Source organism: Misgurnus anguillicaudatus, chromosome 6 (genome assembly GCF_027580225.2).
Source record: "Misgurnus anguillicaudatus chromosome 6, ASM2758022v2, whole genome shotgun sequence".
In the NCBI taxonomy this organism is placed as follows: domain Eukaryota; kingdom Metazoa; phylum Chordata; class Actinopteri; order Cypriniformes; family Cobitidae; genus Misgurnus; species Misgurnus anguillicaudatus.
Genome location: NC_073342.2, coordinates 19630808 through 19653431, shown reverse-complemented (window position 1 = coordinate 19653431; position 22624 = coordinate 19630808). Strand labels below are relative to the sequence as shown.

The following is a 22624-nucleotide window of genomic DNA, read 5'->3' as shown; positions in this document are numbered from 1 at the left end:
AACACCATACAAGCTGGCGACCCCTGCTGGTCAAAGTAGTGTAAAGCAGATATGGCCAAACATTTTACACTTTTTTTTACAAAATAATATCAAGATTTTTATTAAAATATGTTTAAAACATTATTTAACTTAATTAAGACATAGTTAAAAGTGTATTATGTGTTTTTAGTTTTATTTAGGGCAAACAAATGATTAAAACTAACAACCCTTTTCATTATGCACATTTTTGTCATTAAATCTGTCTATAAACAATAAATAGACAAAATGGAAGTGTTATTAGTCAGAAGGATAAATGTTTTATGAACTTTTATAATAAAACTGGCCCGAGTTCACCGAAACATATTAGACACTTGTCATGTGATCAACTCCCCCTAGTGGTGAATCGTCGGATTTTCGAAACGTTTCGAAACAGTTATGACGTAATGAAGCCTCGTTTGCTAAAATCACGTGACTTTGGCCAGTTTGAAACAAGCTCCGAACCACTGATTCGAAACAAAAGATTCGTAAATGTTTCGAAGCCTCATGAAGCAGTGCTTCGAAAACGACCATCACTAGCTGATTGAGACACACGGAAGGTCATAACTGCTGTATAAAAGGTGTTTTATAGTGGGAAATGTTGTACTCTACACAGCACGATGAAGGAGCTGCTGGTTCTAGCTGCTCTTTTTGTAGCCGTCTATGGCAAAGTGACTTTTGAGGGGTGAGCAAGTCATTTTTTAAATTCATTCAATTGTTACAAGTCAACAAGCAGTGTGAACTAAAATAAAAGTTTATTTGAATAAAAAATAACACTTAATCTAAAGCAAATGTCACAGACAAAATGGGGCAAAAACTGTGTAGTACAACACACTAGCGCTGCGTCCGAAAACTCAAGGCAGTAGCTAAGTTTCCATCCACTTGTCAATCGAATTATCTGAAGTTCGGTTAAAAAACTTATGCGAATAAAGCTGGTGAAAGTGTGTTTCCATCCAACGGCTTTAAAGCGAATAAAACCCTGTGCGTAATGACGTCACATGCTGGTTTGCAATCAAGTTGGTATATCGAATTGATTTGAGACATTTGAAGGTGTTCATTTTCGCACTGAATCGCACAATATTCAAGCAAACATTTGCGAACAAAGTTTTGCTAGACAAATTTGCGCCATTTCACAAGTTATAAGTGCTTATGTGCCAGCTGAGCTGATAGCGACATATCAAGCTATAATAATAAGAAAATGACGTTAATTGCTATGATGATGCAGATGCATGTAAATGCCCAACGACAACGGAGGCATTAACGTGAAATGATAGTCCGGATCAATTCTTAACGTAAATGAGAACGAAAAAATATCTTTAGAGTTGTTAATATTGGAAGCCAATGAAGCTACGAGGGTTCTTTGGCCGAGGATCCATCTCATCAAGGTCGAATTTGCTTTTATTTTCCCTCCGGCACCGTTGCGAGATAACTCTCTTTTTTGAAACACGTATCGCTGTTTGAGCTAGCCTGGTCCAACCAGACTCTCGTACATTCATTTCATTTGTACAGAGAGTCTGGCCACTCTCCATTGCAAAGCGTTACTTCCGTTAATGAGGGTCCATTGCTGAAGTTTAAAACTATTGGATCTGCCCAGAGTCACTCAGGATCTGCCAAAGCCAATCGCTAACGTGTGGTTGTGGCGTATATCATGCACCGAAACCGTCTGGAAACAACAAGTCAGAATAATCAGACAAACAAAACTTAGCAAACCTGGTTCTTGCTCCCGCTTTAACTTCTGTATATTCGGCAGTTTTGCAACAACGGACCGAATAGCTTTTCTCACGTCTTTCTTCTTCTTCTTTGATTTTATGGCGGATTGCGAACCAACTTCCTAGGTGCATACCGCCACCTACTGTGGTGGAGTGTGAAGAGAATGAAGTAAGAAAAAAAAAAAAAAAAAATTATATTCTATTTTTTAATCCACTTATCCTGATAAATCTCATGATTGCATGTATCATTTTCCCTGCATTTAATCCGTTAGTTAATATTTCAGTTAATGTAAACTCTTGAATTCCCAGTGATTGCATTTCCTCCTTAAGACTTTGCCTTTCTCTTTCATATACCTTACATACCATCATTACATGTTCCACTGTTTCCTCTATTAAACATACTTCACATAACCCTGTATTATGTTTCCCTATTATATGTAACGTGTGATTAAGATAAGAATGACCTGTTCGTAAATGAGTGAGGATAACTTGTTTTCTCACGTCTTTCTCCGCTGCCATTACTGAACTACAACTCAAACTGACGCACGACCTCAACGTCATCGTTCTTAGCCACCCCCATCTGTTTGCTGATGGGTCCTGCAGATTTTTGCAGGAGAAAACGAAACTCTACAGAGCAATCCCAGACGTACTGCTGAAGCGAAATGAAAATTAAGCGGAAGCACGTCGGAGGGCGGAGCCAGGCTATGTTTGAGCGCCTCATTTACTCCGGAGGACGTCCCACGTCTTGTCATAACCATTGTTGGACATTTCCTTTCCTAGTTCCTGATAAATTATGGCATTTCTTAGATTTTTGCTATCTAAAATAGAGCTGTAATCGGGCCTGAAATGACCGGAGCCCGACAGAATGCAGAACGCGAAAGTACATTTAGATTGACAGCTTTTTAAAAGCCCGAACCCGTTTACAGCCTGTATAAACGGTTTGCGTGCGCGGCCCCTTTAAGACCGTGTGCGTACCCCTTTAAGCCCGTGCGCGTCATGAAGAGACTCAAGTGCGATTTATAGTCGTGCGTAGGTCCTACGGCGTAGCAGCGACGGCGTAGGTTCTGCGTCGGTTTTCATTTATACTTGTGCGTCGCCGTCCGCGTCGACGTGCAAACACACGCGAAACCGCTGGTTGGCAGTAATCACGCGTGTAACCACAGTAGCAGCAGAAGTCGTCACAGAAGAAGAAGCTAAGCAAGTAAACCCACAAACGAAGAAGAAATAGCAACTTATTGTGTATAATTTGAGAAGACCAGCAATGATGGAAGTAAATAAACAGAGACTTATGTTTCAGTTTGAGTTAAATCACTCCTCAACTTGGCTCATCTTTGTTTTCATCGTCTCAAACGGAAATACATATGACGCAGTTTTTTTTACCTGACGGGAGGGGTTGTGGTGGACCAATCACAGCGCTTGCGGTCCGCGTAGAGCCGACGCGCTGTTAGAAATTTTGTGAGGTGCGCGTCAGGCTACGCAGAGCTACGCACAGGCTACGGATAGCCTATGCCGTAGCTACGCCGTAGGACCTACGCACGACTATAAATCGCCCTTCAGGTGAATGTGAGGGGAGCTGTGAGGAAGCGCTACGAGCCGTTTCAAGTTCAAGTGTGTGCGTACATCAAAGAAAGTGAGTTATTAACAATATAAATATTATACAGAGTATGTTTATGTTGCAGTTATGCGGGATATCACCGTTAGGTGAATTAAACTGCAGTTATTGAGCTCGTTTATCGAGTGTTAATGTATGCGCAATCCTCCGTGCATTTCCCGCCATATCGAGTTTATTGTTTGATTTATATTGCTATTTTGCTAAGTTTTAACACATTGTTAGTTGCTGTTTATATTAGTATGTGTATTTGTATTGCATATGATTGTAATATGAAGGTTTAAGTTGAGCATTTAGATAAGATTTGATATATTTTACAGTTATTACTTCACGCCCATACTGTTAATGCTTCTGTGTGGATAATATAATTTATTCCTAACTACATTTATAAGTACTGGGCTGTATTATTCTGTATTATTGTGTTTTGTGTAATTTATCATATCTTATGTATATCTGTTTTGTGTTTTATTTGTACAGACCACACATATACAAAACCTCCTTTCTCCAGTAAAGTTTAATCAATATCTGAATGGTGCTTGACTCAATTCTTGGACTCTAATCGGTTCACCAGGATAAAGTGTACCTATCCAACAGTCCTTAAGTCAGTTTTAATTTCCAATCCAACAACTGGTCCTTCGAGACGGATGGGCACTTCCCTGGATAAAGATGTCAGCCCATTCTAAACCAGGAAATCCTGCGGTTCGTCCTAAGCGTCGTCCTGCCTACTTACAAGATTATGAGGTAGATTTTCTGAGTTCATGTAAATCAATGCCATCAAGTAGTCAGAGAGAGCAAGCAGTGGAGTCATCTGATGATGATAACTCTTCCTCACATATCACAGCATCAGTCAGAAAACCTAAAAGAGCACATAGTTCTCCTGTTCCATTTCCTCCTCTAAGCCTGACTGCCAGAGATGAGAGTTTCGACACCCCACACAACCCTCAGCAACGTACTTCTCAACGACGCACCCCCAGTCTTTCCTGTCATGCATCATCGCTAAGTCAAAATCGTCAACCACAATCTCAGGTTCATGCAGAGTTCCTTACCTGTGGTGAGAGTGGTGGTTACCAGAGTGACCGATCAGATGCTGGCCCTGTAACGCTGCAGAGGATCTTAGAGGAAAATTCTAATCTCCGTGAAACACAGCAGGCCATTCAAGGTTATCTGAAACGGATTGAGACAGCTAAAGACGAATTGGTTCAGCTCTTAGAGAGAGCATGTAATCTCCAAAGGCCTTCAGCTACTCCCAACACCCAGTCTATTCATCCATCTGTTACATTTCACCATGGGGTACAGGCGGATGATGACGACTGGCCAGAGCCTCCTCCGCCTGTTTCCTGTGAGGAGCCGAGATTCGTGAAAATGCGAGAAATCACAGATCAGTATAATGACAAGCACAAGAGTATCAGTGACACCAGAGTCCTACCTACACTTAACTCTAAACTCACCTCTGCAGATAGGTCTATGGACTTCAAGCATTCAAGTCCGCGTGAGGAGTGGCTGAGGTATGGTCAGTTTCCTGCCCCGCAGATGAGTTCCCAGTATGTTCATGATCAAACATGGGATACACCGAAATATCCTTATCCTGGGCATCCCCGAATGGCATCCCATAACATATCACCTACCATGGCGTCTGTGGATACTACAGAGAAGTATTACAAAGGACCAAGCCCCACTATTCCTTACTTCCGAAACAAAGATCCGAGTGAGTTCGCACGTCTGAAGATGGCCTTGGATAACCTCTTACCACCTGACAGTACAGAAATGTTCAAATATCAGATCCTAGTTGACCATCTAAAGCTAGAGGATGCTTGTCTAATAGCTGACTCCTACCTGCATTCTCCAACACCGTACCGGGACACCATGATGGCCCTCAACGAGCGATTTGGTCAGCCTCACCAGGTAGCATTGAAGAGGATTGCCACTATTCTCGATTCCCCTGATATCAGCCGCAATGATCCATCATCCTTTGAGAAGTTCTCCCTTCAAGTGCAGTCTTTAGTTGGTCTGCTTAAGACATTAGGCCAGGAAGGTAGCATCGAGTTGCAGTGTGGGTCGCATGTTGCACGTCTTCTCAGTAAACTGCCACCTGAAAGACGGGCCGATTTCCGCCGACACATGTTACACCTGCCGGGAGTGACATATTCACTGATGGATCTGGCAGACTGGCTCAAATATGAATCTTGGTGTCAAAGTTACGATGATCAAACCAGCAGAATGGAGAGCCGACCCAAAACTGAGTCCCGGGTAGCTCAGCGGTCACGCCGAACCACTGCCACTTTACTGACTGGGTCTGGAAATAGTTCGGAGGCAATAGTTACATATCCTGTGGCCAAGGATGAGGAAAGGGCCAAGAGTAAGCTCGCAGTATATTGCTTCTACTGTCAAACCTCAGAGCATGCATTCAGTCAATGCCCCAAAATCCCGACCCTTACCAAAGACCAACTCTCGGAGTGGATACGCACCAGTCGAAGATGTTGGCGGTGCGGCCGTGCTCATCAGGCTGCCCAATGCGGTTTGAAGAAACCATGTCCGGTTTGTCAGAGAAAGCATCTACGAATTCTTCATGAGGTCAATGAGAGGCCGGCCATTGAAGCATCCAAAACAGAGGCATGTCTAGTTAGTTCAGCAACGCAGACATTGTACCTGAACAAACCAACCAGCAGTAAGAAAGTCTTACTCAAAGTTGTCAGAGTGCTGCTGCATCATGGAGATAACACACTGGACACGTTCGCTATCCTCGATGATGGCTCTGAGCGTACGATGCTCCTAACAGAGGCCGCACAGAAGCTTGGTCTACAAGGGACTCCAGAAAATTTAGCTCTGAGAACTATCAGACATGATGTGCAGACTATCAATGGCGCTGCAGTTTCATTTCACATTTCTCCATACACCAAGCCAAGTAAACGTTATTTTATATCTGGAGCTTTCACTGCCCCTCAGCTTGATCTAATAGATCACTCTTACCCGATTCCTAAGCTGCAGAAGCAATACAATCACCTGGCTGGATTACCACTGCCGTGCTTTGAAAGAGTGAAGCCTCTCATCCTAGTTGGTGCAGATCAAACCCACATTATCTCACCAATCGAACCGGTGAGACTTGGTCCTGCTGGAGGTCCAGCTGCTATAAGAACCAAACTGGGATGGACACTTCAGGGACCTACCAGCTTACTGGAACACAGACTCAAGCCAAACCAATGTCTACACATTTGCACTTCACCCTGTACTGCGGAGGTACTCAAGCATGTTGAAAGGCTGTGGCAAGTAGATGTTCTGCCATTTCAGAATGTGAAGGAGTGCACAAGATCTAAGCAGGACAGAGAGGCCATCGAGCTTCTGGAGTCTAAGACTGTTCGCGTAGAGGTGGAGGGAACAAGACGGTATGCAACACCTTTGCTGCGTAAGGGTGACATGCCCTATCTCCACGCCACGATGGAAGCCGTCATGCCACGTTTACGAAGTACTGAAAGGAAATTGGCAAGAGACTCTCAACAGGCTGAAGCTTATTCTGCAGAGATTCAGAAACTGGTACAGTCTGGAGCTATCAAAAGGCTCAGTCCAGAAGAGAGGGACAAAGATGGTGAAACTTGGTTTATCCCCCACCACATGGTAAGTCATAATGGGAAGAATCGTGTGGTGTTTGACTGCTCCTTTAAGTTCAATGGACTCAGTCTAAATGAATCACTCCTTGCTGGTCCCACTTTGGGTTCATCACTCCTTGGGGTCTTACTCAGGTTCCGCGAGCATGCAGTGGCCATAAGCGCAGACATCAAGGGCATGTTTCATCAGGTCCGCCTTCTTCCAGAAGATAGACCTCTTCTTCGATTTATCTGGCGTGACTCAAAGAAAGGTGGTGCCCCTGATGTCTTTGAGTGGCAAGTTCTTCCCTTCGGGACGACGTGTAGCCCCTGCTGTGCTACTTTTGCCTTACAGCGTCACGTGAAAGAACACAGCCAACCCGACGAAGACGTGAGGTTTTCAGTAGAACAATGTTTCTACGTGGACAACTGCTTACAGAGCCTGCCATCAAAAGAGGATGCTAAGCAATTGGTGGACAAGTTGAGGGGGCTGTTAGCTGAAGGGGGCTTTGAATTGAGACAATGGGCCAGCAACGTACCTGCTGTCGTGCAACATCTTCCATGTGAAGCCAAGTCAGATGGTCTTGAACTTTGGTTGGCTCATGAAAAGAAAGAGGTCCAGGAGTCTACTTTGGGACTTAGCTGGAACTGCCCTTCAGATGTACTGACATACCGCCACCGGCCCATAGTTCATGGTGCTCCTACCATGCGGATTATTTACAGAGTTTTAGCCAGTCAGTACGACCCCCTGGGGTATATCCTTCCATACACCACCCGGGGAAAGGTGTTGGTGCAAAAGCTTTGGAGTAAACAGCATGGCTGGGATGATACTCCACTTCCACAAGCCTTAGTCCAAAGTTGCAACGAATGGGAAAGTGAGCTGCCGTTTCTTCCCAAGATCAGTTACTCAAGAGCGTACTTACCAGCATCATTAGACCAAGTCAGAGCTGCTACAGATCTTCACAGATACAGTGATGCGTCAGAAAGCGCATATGGAGCAGTCGCTTACCTGCGTACTGAAGATCAGCTTGGTAAGATCCACATCTCGTTCGTCCTGGCGCGTTCTAGAGTAGCACCAAGAAGAGTCCTGTCAGTGCCACGTCTAGAGCTCTGTGCTGCTGTAACTGGTGCACAGTTGGCAAACCTCTTAAGAAAGGAGTTAACGTTGCCCATTCGCCACACAATTCTTTGGACAGACTCTACTACTGTGCTGTCATGGATACACTCAGAGTCTTGCCATTTCAAAGTTTTTGTTGGGACCAGGGTGGCTGAAATCCACGAGCTAACTAACCTCACTGCCTGGCGATATGTGGATTCAGTTCAAAATCCAGCCGACGATCTAACACGTGGAAAGACTCTGAATGATCTCTCGAAGCCCAACAGGTGGTGTCAAGGACCCCCGTTTCTGTTTGATCCACCAGAAAACTGGCCATCAAACCCGACAGAGCGCACTACGATTGACAGGTCTGAGCTGAAGAAATCTGCATTCTGTGGAGTAACAACTACAAAGGAACTAATTGGCAGTGAGCACAGAACATGGACAGAACTCATGGAAACCACTGCACGGGAGCTACATGGGACGGCTGGAGAACCAGGGGAACCTACAGCAGGTACTTACCAAGCAGCGGAGACTTACATCCTCCAGAAGATACAGGATGAGAGTTTCCAAGAGGAATTACAACGACTGAAGTCTGGCAAGGATCTCCAACGTAGCAGTCGCTTACTCACCTTAGCTCCCGAATATGATGAGGCTTCAAATCTACTCAGAGTTGGTGGTAGGCTGAGGCGTGCTGAAACGTTAGATCCTGCTGTGAAACATCCTGTAGTGCTGGATGCCAAACATCCCGCTGTGAAGCTACTTCTCCAGGACTATGATAAAAATCTCTGCCACCCAGGCCCTGATAGGGTGTTTGCAGAAGTAAGACGGCAATACTGGGTTCTAAGAGGAAGAGAGGCAATTCGTAGCCTGCAGCATGCTTGTATGGAATGCCAGCGTTTGAGAGCCAAACCATCTGTTCCTAAAATGGCAGACCTTCCCTTAGCACGGCTGCGTCTCTACAAACCTGCGTTCTATTCCACCAGAGTTGATTGCTTTGGTCCCTTCCTTATAAAGATTGGCAGACGAGTGGAGAAGAGGTGGGGAATCCTTTATAAGTGTCTTACCACACGAGCCGTACACATCGATCTTCTGCACAGTTTGGACACGGATTCATTTCTGATGTCACTTCGGAGGTTTATTGCACGCAGAGGCTCACCTGTGGAATTACTGTCTGACCAAGGGACGAATTTCCGAGGAGGAGAACGGGAGCTTCGGGAGGCTTTCCAGTCCATGTCACATGATCTTCAGAAAAGACTCGCTCCACAGAAGATAGCGTTTCATTTCAATCCTCCTGCGTCACCACACTTTGGGGGAGTGGGGGAGAGGGAGATAAGATCCATAAAGATGGCATTATCTGCAACTATTGGGGCCCAATCTGTATCAGAGGAAGTACTCAGGACTGTGTTAATTGAGGTAGAGAACATCCTTAATTCAAAACCTCTTGGGTATGTGTCTTCCAATGTGGCCGATCTTGACCCAGTAACGCCCAACCTTCTTCTCACGGGGCGGCTGGATAGCTCCTTGCCTGCAGTCATCTACCCTAAGGAGGAAGGCCTGAGTCATCGACGATGGAAGCACTCCCAGGTGCTTGCCGATCATTTCTGGTCCTCCTTTATCTGCCATTACCTTCCAAATCTCCAGGTCAGACATAAATGGCATCATACAGGCCCTGATATAACCCAAGGCACTGTAGTCATGATAATGGATCCCCAGCAGCCAAGGGCACACTGGCAGGTTGGAATGGGAGTCCGAGTGCACCCTAGTCAAGATTCAAAGGTGAGATCAGTGGACGTCCAGGTCGAAGGTAAAGTTTATACGAGACCTGTTGCTCGACTAGTGGTTCTACCTCCAATTCCAGAAGAGGACAAGGAGGAGCTTCAAACACCCACTGTAGCCTGATTAATGCACACGCAGCCCTCTCATAATTCAAATTGAGCATGCAATTTGGGGGCGGCTGTATAAACGGTTTGCGTGCGCGGCCCCTTTAAGACCGTGTGCGTACCCCTTTAAGCCCGTGCGCGTCATGAAGAGACTCAGGTGAATGTGAGGGGAGCTGTGAGGAAGCGCTACGAGCCGTTTCAAGTTCAAGTGTGTGCGTACATCAAAGAAAGTGAGTTATTAACAATATAAATATTATACAGAGCATGTTTATGTTGCAGTTATGCGGGATATCACCGTTAGGTGAATTAAACTGCAGTTATTGAGCTCGTTTATCGAGTGTTAATGTATGCGCAATCCTCCGTGCATCTCCCGCCAAATCGAGTTTATTGTTTGATTTATATTGCTATTTTGTTACATTTTAACATATTGTTAGTTTTTGTTTATATTAGTATGTGTATTTGTATTGCATATGGTTGTAATATGAAGATTTAAGTTAAGCATTTAGATAAGATTTGAGATATTCTACAGTTATTATTTCACGCTCATATTGTTAATCCTACTCTGTGGATAATATAATTCATTCTTCACTACATTTAGAAGTACTTGGCTGTATTTTTTTGTATTATTGTATTTTGTGTAATTTATCATATATCTTATGTAGCCTATATCTGTTTTGTGTTTTATTTGTACAGACCACACATATACAAACCCTCCTTTCTCCAGTAAAGTTTAATCAATATCTGAATGGTGCTTGACTCAATTCTTGGACTCTAATCGGTTCACCAGGATAAAGTGTACCTATCCAACAGTCCTTAAGTCAGTTTTAATTTCCAATTCAACACAGCCATACATTATTTAAATTTGCGCACACAAACAGCTTTTATCAAGAATGAGTAATTTACACAGGTTTTAACATTATTTATTAATGACTAACTGGGCTACACGTCACTTGGAAGTTGAAACAAAGAAAAAAGTCATCTATCGTTCTAAATAGGCATATGCAATACATTATAGGCCAACATGCCAATAAAAACAATTATTTCTCAACAAATTAAATTATGATAATACATTCTGAATAAGATGGTTGTAAGGGGAACAAATATGACCCCATCCGTTTGGCCCAACGACGGAATCCAAACGAAGGGTAATAGCGCGTTCGGTCTTTTCCGGCGCTTGCAGGTGACGTTTTGGCATTTATGCAATTTTGTATTATCTGACTCCAAGATAATGTTAATATAAATCGGATTGATTTTACTTTTAACGGTTACAGAATTTGGGTGGATGTTTGGTTATTCTTGTTTAGCCCTACTTGTTATTGCATCCGTTCATTCGGCTACTCATGTCACTTTGGACTCACGCACCGGCCGTTTATTAATATTTAATAATCATGCGGGCCCACGATCACAACCGAATCAGGCTTGGTCGCTGCTAGAGGTTAGACCATATGTTCAAAAAGCCGCCTTTTATGTGTGCTCATCTCTGAACATACTTTATTTAGTCCCCATAGAGGTGCAACTTAATTATTACAATATTTATTTCTAACCAGAGGCTCACGACCACTATCATAAAACAAACTGGCGTCTTCTCCAATGATAGCTTTGTATAATCGTGCCATAACTTAATATGCAACTTAGATAGATTAATATTGAAATAACCAGAGGCTGAGGCTCATCTGATTTAGAGTGGTCAGACAACATTTACTTCTTACTCTAAACAGGAAATTAGCCTCCACGCATCTAATTTAACTTAAACTAACGCCAAGTGCTAGTCGGATCTCCAAAATCCTCCGCTGATGTACTACTATGCCATCTAGTCTGTGATTTTGGTCCGTAATACTAGCCTGATTTTTCAGACATTGCGGTAACAAGGATACATCGTAATTTACTAATCATGTCAATAACTTTCGTAGCAACACAGAATAATCCAAACACAATTTATTAACCAGGTAGGTAAAACATAATTCAGAAGCCAATTTAGATTCCAATTCAAATACGAAAATAAACAAAAACCATTGCATACCTGGTAAGGAGATGGAGATCTGGTTACCGATTCCTCAAAATAAAATGAAAATACATGATGCTATATCAAAGATACAGCATCATGGGGGTGCATTTCTAGATATTGAAAGTCCCGCCTAAATCTTCTACACATCTCCTTAAATAACCAGAGAACAAAGCATATAGGAATTTGGTACTGATTGGTTGTTGTAAAACTAAGGGCTGTCCTTAATTTGCATACAGTGGGTGATTGGCTTATGCTTAGAATGGGAGTTGTCTATCAACATTGAATGAAGTTTCACATATACTTTAACATTGAATTCTGTTGTTACCATTGTAACCACTTGCAATGAGCCATTTCAATAGAAAAGAGCTACCATTGATTGTCAAACATCACATCTCCATACAAATGGCAGATCTGCAGACAGATAGATACTCTTGATTGTCAAACATCACATCTTCATACAAATGGTAGATGAGAGAATAAGAATACAAATGTATGACACCCTAAAGGTGTGTCTTGAAACCCAAATGTCTCGGAAGTCCACTGTGAATCGTAGAGAGTTGCCTTCCCGGGCACTCAGTTTGCCCCCATGCAGTGTCCTTTGGGGAGGTGCTATATTTATTAAGGAAATTATCTTACATGGTTATTTGGGAATAACGAAATTAAGATAAAGGTTCCGTGGTATTTGCTTCGGCACTTTCTTTACATTAATGCCAACATTAGTCTATATCCTCTGTCTAAATTATGTATTTAAGACTAATAATATTTAGTTATACATTAAAAAACCTTTACTCACCAAGATTAGGCTACATTTTTGTTGAGGAAATTATTAAATCCACTGTAAATGGCTTCAGCGTGGTCCTGCGCTTACTGATAGGGCATTCAGCAGCATTGAACTTGACCGTTCATTTACCGTGCAAAGGCGGAGCACGAGCCCGTGTAAATTGTTTCAACCATAAAAGGAACTAAACCTTAATCGCAAATCATTATTTATTCGGCAAATAACGTTTCCATCACCGTTTATCGCATAACCCATATATCGATCAAGATAAAATCCGATGAGATCGAACGTATTTCTTTTCAGTCGATATTCATGAAATTCAATCGAATTTTACTGTTTCCATAATGCATTTTTCATTCGATATCACTTAATTCGGAAAAAAACATGTGGATGGAAACATGGCTAGTGACTCGTTGCCTCGCTGCCTCATGAGGAAATGACTTCGGAGGCATGAAGGTAGCTCAGAGAAAGACTTTCGGACACACTTCAAAGGCAGCGTGTTTTAAATTTAAACAGAGAGCGCCTTTGTGATAACTAATCACGCTAGAAATGCCATTAAAAGGTGTAAAAAGTGAAAATCTACCTTTATTTACACTAAATTGGTGGTCCAGTCGCGTCCTTGGCCGCCATTTTATTTTTTCGAACTCGACCCGGCTCGACCAATTACATTCTTAATGTACGTCCATGCATAGGTATCTCAGGAGACAGGAAGTAAACCAAACATTGAATTCGGACATGCCTTGATGCCTTCCTGCCTTGGAAAGCTGCCTCAGAAGGCAGCAATTTAGAGTTTTCGGACGCAGCCTAGGTGTGTTCGACTTCATGCAGCGCTGCGCAGACCGATCGGCGGCTGACTTGAAGCAGTGCATTCCGGTTAGTACTTTTGTCCGACTTCAGCTGGCGCTGCAGGCACGTGACTGTGTCATATGGTTTTTAAATACCGCGAGAGCGATTCGAGATCAGCCGCCTGAAGCCTAGTTTGGTCCTGTCCCAAATGGCACACTCCGGACTTGTGGTCCTCCTCAGAGTCCACACTTTGATGACATCACGTAGTCCCGACTTCAGGAACCCTTAATGCGAGTCCACGTGGGTGCAACGAAGTCGTATTTTGGGACAGACTCGAGCGTCACACCGGAAATGGGTAGAGAAGTTGCCCGTCAGTGTGAGCTCCTCCCTTCCGTCGTCTGATTGGTCTGATTGCTCTTTCGCAAGGACTTCTGGGTTGGTAAAGTGCGCGAAGCCTGCTGCAGTGCGGGCTTCGCTTAAGACCGCATCAAGGGGGCAAAGGAGGTGCTGATGAGCACACTTCAAAGCGTAAAAATGACAGAAGGGACACCCTACGGACTCGTGAACCAAGCGAGCACGCGCAATTTAAGGCCACGAGACCGAAAGTCCACATGAAGTGCGCCATTTGGGACAGGGCCACAATGGTCGCCGCGTCCGCAAGAGCACGTTGGTGCGCGCGGCAAAAATGACGTCAACGCGGAGTGGGCGGTCGCGCGTTGGGTGCGCGAGACCCCATTTCGCGTGGCGCTGTGCACAGCATTTTTTTGTAACTTTCCGCGCGGCCCGCATCCGAAAATGACCGAACTCGAGGCGATTCTGTCCGAGCAGGCAAGCCTGTGACGTATCTCTTTGATCAATCCAAGCAAAACAATGTATATATTTATCTGACACTCTGGAAGTAAGGTATGGAAACTTTGCAGTTTAAAACACGAATTATTTTACGTGATTCAAAATGTTTGGCTTATATTTGTATTGAATGAACCACTGGATGAAGAATAAAATACAAACCTTAAGATGTCTGTACTGTTTGTTTAGTAAAAACGTTAATGAAATGATAATGTTTAATAAATACATATTTAAAAGATTGTTGTTTTATTCATGTTCTCATATTTATATATCAAACTCTGATGTTAAAAGCACCAGGGTTGTTCCAGCAGACGACTTCTATCCTCTTCTTTGTGTTTGTTTTTGACTTTATTGCTCGCGTCGCTGCCTGGTGGTTCAAAAAATAGTGCAACAGCGAGCGCGTTAACTATAAACACCTCGTCCGTTTGGTGAGACGCGCGCGCGAACTGCGGAGGCTTGTGTTGCGGACCAAAGCGCGAGTTAAGCCGAAAGTATACTAGGGATGTCCGCGCATGCGCGCCATCCGCATGACGTCATTTTCATCATCAGTAGGGTCCGCGGCCAGCCCAAAATTTGAGACCGCGCGGACAGTGCGCGTACAGTCCGCGTACGACAGCGCATGCGCGTGAAAATATTTAGACAGGACACTCCACTATAAACAATTATACAAAGGAAATAGACAGCATTTGCGCACACATCGTTTTTCTTCTTTAACTTTTACTTCTAAAAATACAGATTTGTGAGCATTTGTGGAACTGAGGGCGTGAAAATGAACACGAAATACACGTGATTGTTGTCATGTGGTGAATCCGACCAATCGTGAAACAGCTGTGTCGTCATTACAGCCCGTGCAGCTCCTCTTCGCGAACTGCGCTGGCTAACTCAGGCGGGTGACCTCGAACCGCTCTCGCGGTACTTAAAAACTATATGACACAGTCAAGCCGAAAGTATACTAGGGACATCCGCGTATGCGCGCCGTCCGCATGACGTCATTTTCGTCATCAGGAGGGTCCGCGGCCGGCCGCGCGGACCGTCCGCGTGCAGCCCAAAATTTGAGACCGCGGACAGTGCGCGTACAGTCCGCGTACGACAGCGCATGCGCGTGAAAATATTTAGACAGGACACTCCACTATAAACAATTATACAAAGGAAATAGACAGCATTTGCGCACACATCGTTTTTCTTCTTTAACTTTTACTTCTTCCAAGAACAGAAAGCTGTGGAGCATGTTTGTTTGATTCCTGTTCTTTGTTGTCTTGTTGTTTGTTCTAAACTGTGTTTGCAATGGTGGATCAGTTACTTTTCTTCACCTATCCTAATGTTTTAATGTACTGTAAATGTCACCAAATCAGTGCTGCCCTGACAGCCTGTTAGACTAATAATTTGAATAAGAAATCATTTGTATTGCGTGTAGTGTCGAACGCGGCCATCCGCATGTAGCCGCGGGGACTATACTCGGAAAGCTGCGCGGACGCATGCGGAAAAAAGTATACCCGGGCCTCTAAGCCGAAAGTATACTAGGTAGTAGGTGTGTTCGACATCGGCTGCGGCTGGATGTAACCGATCAGCGAGATTAGCCGCGTGCAGGCGGGGAGGAGCTGAAAACGGAGACGTGAAGTCGGACGCGCTGTGGTTCCCGTAGTTTGCTGCATTTACGTCAGGCATGGCTGATCACGTGCCGTTTGCTTGCTTTATCACAATAAACATGATTTGTAAGATGTAAACTACATAAAAAGTGAATTATACTGTTTTGAATGTCCGTGTATGAGCATGAGTGGAACTGAAGAGGCTTACAGCATCTGTTTTTACAAGAATAAAGTTCAACATAAGCATATATTATTTAAATACCAATTTAGTGCGGCCTACGTTTTTTATCCATTTTATTTGATAAAGATGACACAATATAACATCGCGACTACATGAAAATAGCTTTAACTGTTATAAAAATACAGATTTGTGAGCATTTGTGGAACTGAGGGCGTGAAAATAAACACGAAATACACGTGATTGTTGTCATGTGGTGAAGCCGACCAATCGTGAAACAGCTGTGTCGTCATTACAGCCCGTGCAGCTCCTCTTCGCGAACTGCGCTGGCTGACTCCGGCGGCTGATCTTGAACCGCTCTCGCGGTACTTAAAAACCATATGCCACAGTCACGTGACTGCAGCGCCAGATTAAGTCGGACAGAAATACTAACCGGATTTCACTGCTTAAAGTCAGCCGCCGATCGGTCTGCGCAGCGCCGCATAAAGTCGAACACACCTAATATGAAGCCTCGTTTGCTAAAATCACGTGACTTGGGCCAGTTTGAAACACGCTCCGAACCACTGATTCGAAACAAAAGATTCGTAAATGTTTCGAAGCCTCATGAAGCAGTGCTTCGAAAATGACCATCACTACGCGTCGCTCTGCTACTGCTTGTCGTTGGCTGTCTGAATGGGGCGTGAGGCAGCTTTCCAAGGCAGGGAGGCATCAAGGCATGTCCGAATTCAATGTTAGGTGCCCCAGTGTAAATCTTTTGTGCCCAGGTGTAAATCTCAAGTTTAAATTTTAGCAGTTAACTAGTGTATTCCTTTACAAAGATAATAGCTGCAAAAACATAACTATATGCAATGTAGTTACCCAATTTACCCTTGTAAAAGCGACGAAGCAGTCGCACTGACGCGTGCACGCATCTATCCATGTCCACGCGCGTCTTCTTGAAAACTACACACCTAGAGCTTTCCAACAACAATATATAGTTTGTCAAGATTTTTTAGGTTTAGAACAGGGTATTAGTGCTATACATGTAAAAACAAATTGAGTCCAACTGTGGCAGTGTGACATTTTAGAAAATGACTCTCACTACATCATAATTTTCCCAAAATGGTGATGCAATATAAAAACTACACTCTTAGAGCTTTCCAATGATATATAGTTTGTCATGGTTGTTTAGGTTTGGAACAGGGTATTAGTGTTACAAATATATAACAACAACGTGGGCCCAACTGTATACCGGTGGCATTTTAGAAAATGGCTCTCACTATGTCATTCCTTTACCAAAATAGTGCTAAGAACTGAAATCTACACTCTTATAGCTTTCAAATGATATATAGATTGTCATGATTAGATAAAAATTGACATGCAAAACACTGAAGTAAACGTAGGCGTCCCACTGGCGATACAGTGACATTTAGCAGGATATCCTTTTAAATGCCACTAACATTGAGAAATTTGCATTATGCATTAATATACATATTTAGTTTAGCAATAAAATGACAAAAATGCTTCTTAAAATCTATTGGGGGCAAATATCACCGTCAAATATAAAAATGTAAACTGCCTAAATTGTAAAAAAAAATTGATCAACTTAAAAATTACTTGAATTGGTAAAAATTTGATTTTTTTTCTTTTCTCATTTTAAAGGGCAGTTTCCCAAACAGGGTTTAGTTTAATCCATGACTAGACCTTTGTTAAATCAGGAAATTTAAGTAGTTTTACAAACACGTAAAAATACATTAGCTACTGAGACAAAACACTGGTATGTGTTAAGTGTTATGTCAGTGAAAGATGTTTTTAACTTAAGGCAGCTCAAACATGCAATTTAGTCTGGGATTAGGATAAACCCTGTCCGAGAAAGTGAACATTTTAAGATTAAATGCTTAAATAAATATTTTAGGTGTTACCAATTGAAGTAATTTCTAGAATTTTTTTCACTTAAACGTTTTTAGTGCAAAATTTTAAGTTGATAAAATGTTTGTTTTTTAGGTGTTACAAATAGTATAGCAGCTTTCACTTTTTACAGTGTAGGCCTACACTAAAGCCCCACAAATGAGTCTACCATTAAGAGATCATGTTGATGTTTCTGCAGAGACCAGGTTCTTCGGATCACTGCACAAGATGAAGCTCAAATCAATCTCCTAAAGAAGCTCGCTGAACAGGAACATCTTGGGGTTAGTCTTTGTGAAGCCCAGAGATTTTTTGATTGTTCCAGATCTGTTGGATTTAAAACACTTAAACAAGACTTTTAAAATGTAAACGTATAATTTCCATATTTTGTGTAAAGCTGGATTTTTGGATGAGGTCAGTTCGTGAGTCTCTATCTGTGGACGTCCGTGTTCCTTTCAACAACCTTCGGGCTGTCAGGGCTTTCCTGGCATACAATCACATCCAATATCATGTTATGATCGATGATGTCCAGGTGAGAGCTTATCCAAAGCTAAAAAGATATTTTACATTGGAATTTGATCTTATCTTAACTTTTGTCACAATTATAGCTTTCAGATAACAGTTTTAGTTAACACAAATTCAAGTTACGCCATATTAAATATTTCTTGAAGTATGTATTACTATGATTATTGCATAAATTCTTCGAAGATAATGGAGTTAAAATTATTTACTTGATTTTTCTTTTTCCATAAGGATTTGCTGGATGAAGAACAGCATCAATTGTTGGATTCTCGTCCTCGTGTTAGTACTGATGACTATATCTACAGTCAGTACTCTGATTTCAATGGTGTATGTGGAGCATAACTTTAATTCATATTATTAATTTTACTGAATTACATTGAAAACAGGCCTAGTGTTAACATATTTTAGAACTCATGCTTTCAATGCGTATCTTTTATAATAAAGCACATTTCAATAATCTGGTCATCACTATGCTGGTTTCAGATTCTCATATTCATGAATATGCTCGAGATAGAGAACAGTGATCTGGTTAGCCAAATTGAAATTGGTAAGAGCTATGAGGGTCGCCCTTTGATCGTTCTGAAGGTAAGTCACAGTACTATAGTCTTATAACATTATTTAAATTATTTAACATTATTAAACATACCTTTACTAATTAGGTATAATTACTAGCTTACTCAAAAATGACACTGTACAAAATATGCCGTAATTATGCAGCTGGTTGCCAGTAACTTACTGTAGAAGTTAAAGACTGAATGAAGTTAATGTTCATTTAACTTTGAACAAACTTTTGCCAGGAATTAACATAAATGTAAAATCTACAGTAAGTTACTGGCAGCTAGTTGTAATAAAATGTTGTCATTGACTCATGTTGTGTCACACAGTTCAGCACAGGAGCAAACCGTTCTGGTATCTGGATTGGCACTGGCATTCACGCCAGAGAATGGGTCACACAGGCCAGTGGAGTCTGGTTTGCCAAAAAGGTTAGTGACAGCAAATTTAAACTACAGGATTTTCAAATGTGAAGAAAATACATTGTTAATATAATAGTATAATCCTATAAATATATTCAATTTCGCATACCCATCTTCTTTGCGCAGATTGCAACTGACTACGGACATGACCCCGCCCTTACAGACATCCTTAACAACTATGACATCTTCTTGGAGATCGTCACCAACCCTGATGGCTTCGCTTACACCCATTCCACTGTAATATTTAGAAACAAAACTATTTATATAACAATTTCTCACCCTCTGCAATTGTAAAACATGGTTGTTTGTGTTGTTAAGAATCGTATGTGGCGTAAAACCAGAAAGCCAAACTCTGGCTCCAGCTGTGTTGGAGTTGACCCCAACAGGAATTGGGACGCTGGCTTTGGAGGTGAGGTGCTTTTGGGAATGCATGGGTTTGTGAAATGTTAAATAGTATTTAATAGCTTCTTAATTTGATCTGTGTTTCATCTATAGGTGCTGGTGCTAGTAGCAATCCCTGCTCTGAGACCTACCGTGGACCCAGGGCAAACTCTGAACCAGAGGTCAAAGCCATTGTGGACTTTGTGAAATCTCATGGCAACATCAAGGCTTTTGTGTCCATTCACAGCTATTCCCAAATGCTCCTCTACCCATATGGATACACGTACACTGCTGTTAAAGACAAAGAAGAACTGGTATGCATGTTAGAAACATAGGTTTGATTATACTGATATATGATTGATGAGCATATTATACATGGTTTTTGTATTGTCTTTTCAGCATGAGCTCGCCAGAAAGGCCGTCACTGCACTGCAGTCTTTGTATAACACTCGCTACACGTATGGCAGCATCATTACCACCGCCTGTAAGTTTAATGGAATGGACCTTACTACAAACTTCTGTATATAAAAAAATGTTTTAGTACCATTTTGTGGTTTCTTTGCTAACATTTTCACTATTTTTAGATCAATCTAGTGGAGATATCATTGACTGGACCTACAACCAGGGCATCAAGTATTCTTACACCTTTGAACTGAGAGACACTGGTCGCTATGGTTTCATCCTGCCGGCCAATCAAATCATCCCTACTGCTGAAGAGACCTGGCTTGCATTGATGGCTATTATGGAGCACACCAAGAATAATCCATATTAAACTGAATGTCAATCACAAGGCATAAGAGAATGTAAATAAAAATAATGCAGATTGATAAATGGTGCATTAAAACAAACGAAACATAATTTGTCACACAATGCAGGTTTGAAATTGTTGCCAATCATTCTGAATATTTAAAGTATGGCTTTAAAGCATGGCTTTATTTTTTGTCACCACCCTAATGCAATTTAAACCCAAATTAATTTTATTCTGTGCACACAAAAAAGACATTTGGAAGAAAAAATTACATATTAGAAGATTCCTAACAAAAAATGCTCAAAGAGAGAAATCATTTTTCCATGACTTTAGCATCAACATCCGAAATAGCTCCCTATAGTAAGGTGACCAGTTTAATCCAATCATAGACAAACAATTGAGAAAAGAGGGCAGAGCATCCAGTTGGTAGGTATCACAATGTGTGCTTTAAATATTTATATTTATCTCTCTCTATTATTTTTTTCTCTCGGTTCAGATGGGGTTTATTGACATGAATGTTTCAAAAACCTTTGTTCATATTAAAATGAACAGTATGCAATAACCGTAATATGAACATTACTTGGTATCAGGCCAGCTGACAGTCTTGCCTGGGCCCGGGACAAGATAATCTTAGAGGGCCCCCCACCCCTTACTTTTTACTGGTAACAAGACATTTGGCATTATCAGATTCAGGACCCACGAATATTGCATATTATACATTGTATAAAACATTTAGTTAAAGGTGCAGTGTGTAATTTTTAGAAGGATCTCTTGACAGAAATGCAAAATAATATCCAAAACTATATTATCAGGGGTGTATAAAGACCTTCTTATAATGAACCGTTATGTTTTTATTACATTAGAATGAGAAGTTTTTATCTACATACACAGAGGGTCCCCTTACGTGGAGGTCGCCATTTTGTGTCGCCATGTTTCTACAGAAACCTTTAACGGACAAACTTTTTTTACTAAGTTGTCTCTGACGATGACATGTTTTACCGGTGGTGGCTACTGTAGCTTCTCTATGTGTTTCAAAAGCGAGGGGTGAGTGGATTGAGCCGTTGGTTGCAATTTGCAACCTCACCACTAGATGCTTCTAAAATTTACACACTGCACCTTTAAATGTAGTACACTGAAAAAAAATTCATTGAATTTAATCAATTTTTTAAGATAAGCGGTTGCAATCAATTTATTTAAGCTACATTTAAACAAAAAAGATAAGCAAAGTAAAATAAAATATAAAACTTTTGTTTAAATGTAGCTTAAATAAATTGATTGCAACCACTTACCTTAAAAAACTGATTAAATTCAATGAATATTTTTTTCAGTGTACTGACACTGTATACTGACACAAAATATCATAATCACGTATGAATTATGAACAGACTATTGGAAATATCAGTAAAACAACTTCAGCTAATATTATGCCGTGTTTGGACTAAAAATTGAATAAATATTACTCCTCTCTTTAGAAATTGAAGTAAACATATAAACTCAATCAAAATTTCTCCAAACATGCACGCCTTTGAACCAAAAGCCCAGAGGGATATTATTTTGTAAAGAGCTTTCATGATGAGCATGCATTGCATTTTTCTCAATGAATGCGACTGAGGGTAGAGCCCTGCATTTCAGCCCAAGCCCGACCCGACCTTTTTACACCCCTCAGGTCGGGTTTCGGCCAATTTTAACCTCACAGCTGATACGCGGGCGGACCTTGAGCTTATTTAGGCTTCTCCGTCTTTTTATATTTTTCAATTTAATTAAAATAACATTTTGACAGACGATGATTGCAAAACAAACGTAGTAAGACTTTTAACCTATAGCACGAGTCCGCTATAAGCACAACCAGCCACACATTTACAATGCAGCTGTTGCGTATTTAACAGCAGTACCGAAGCGCACCGGGAAAAATATTAATGGAGGACTAAAACCTTGGATACTGCGCATAATCTATGCAAACAGCATCCAATACATAATCTATATGCATAGCGAAGTTGTAAGCAGGTTGCATGTTTATTCGGTTTCATGTTTATTTCGTTTCGTTTT

At 41.7% G+C, this 22624-nt stretch overlaps 2 protein-coding genes across 2 annotated transcripts; both read left to right on the top strand.

The window, feature by feature from the left end:
- Nucleotides 1-555: 555 nt before the first annotated feature.
- LOC129433073 (carboxypeptidase A1-like) lies at nucleotides 556-20754 on the top strand. The gene is made up of 11 exons (XM_055191527.2): nucleotides 556-700; nucleotides 18156-18237; nucleotides 18351-18485; nucleotides 18707-18802; nucleotides 18959-19060; nucleotides 19360-19458; nucleotides 19576-19686; nucleotides 19768-19858; nucleotides 19945-20144; nucleotides 20230-20314; nucleotides 20415-20754. The coding sequence occupies exons 1-11, from the start codon at nucleotides 636-638 to the stop codon at nucleotides 20600-20602; spliced, it is 1254 nt and encodes a 417-aa protein (XP_055047502.2). The 5' UTR covers nucleotides 556-635; the 3' UTR covers nucleotides 20603-20754.
- LOC129449205 (uncharacterized) lies at nucleotides 3278-11274 on the top strand. The gene is made up of 3 exons (XM_073869094.1): nucleotides 3278-3354; nucleotides 3811-10120; nucleotides 10584-11274. Exon 2 carries the CDS (start codon nucleotides 4000-4002, stop codon nucleotides 9907-9909), a length of 5910 nt encoding a protein of 1969 aa, XP_073725195.1. The 5' UTR covers nucleotides 3278-3354; nucleotides 3811-3999; the 3' UTR covers nucleotides 9910-10120; nucleotides 10584-11274.
- Nucleotides 20755-22624: the final 1870 nt, after the last annotated feature.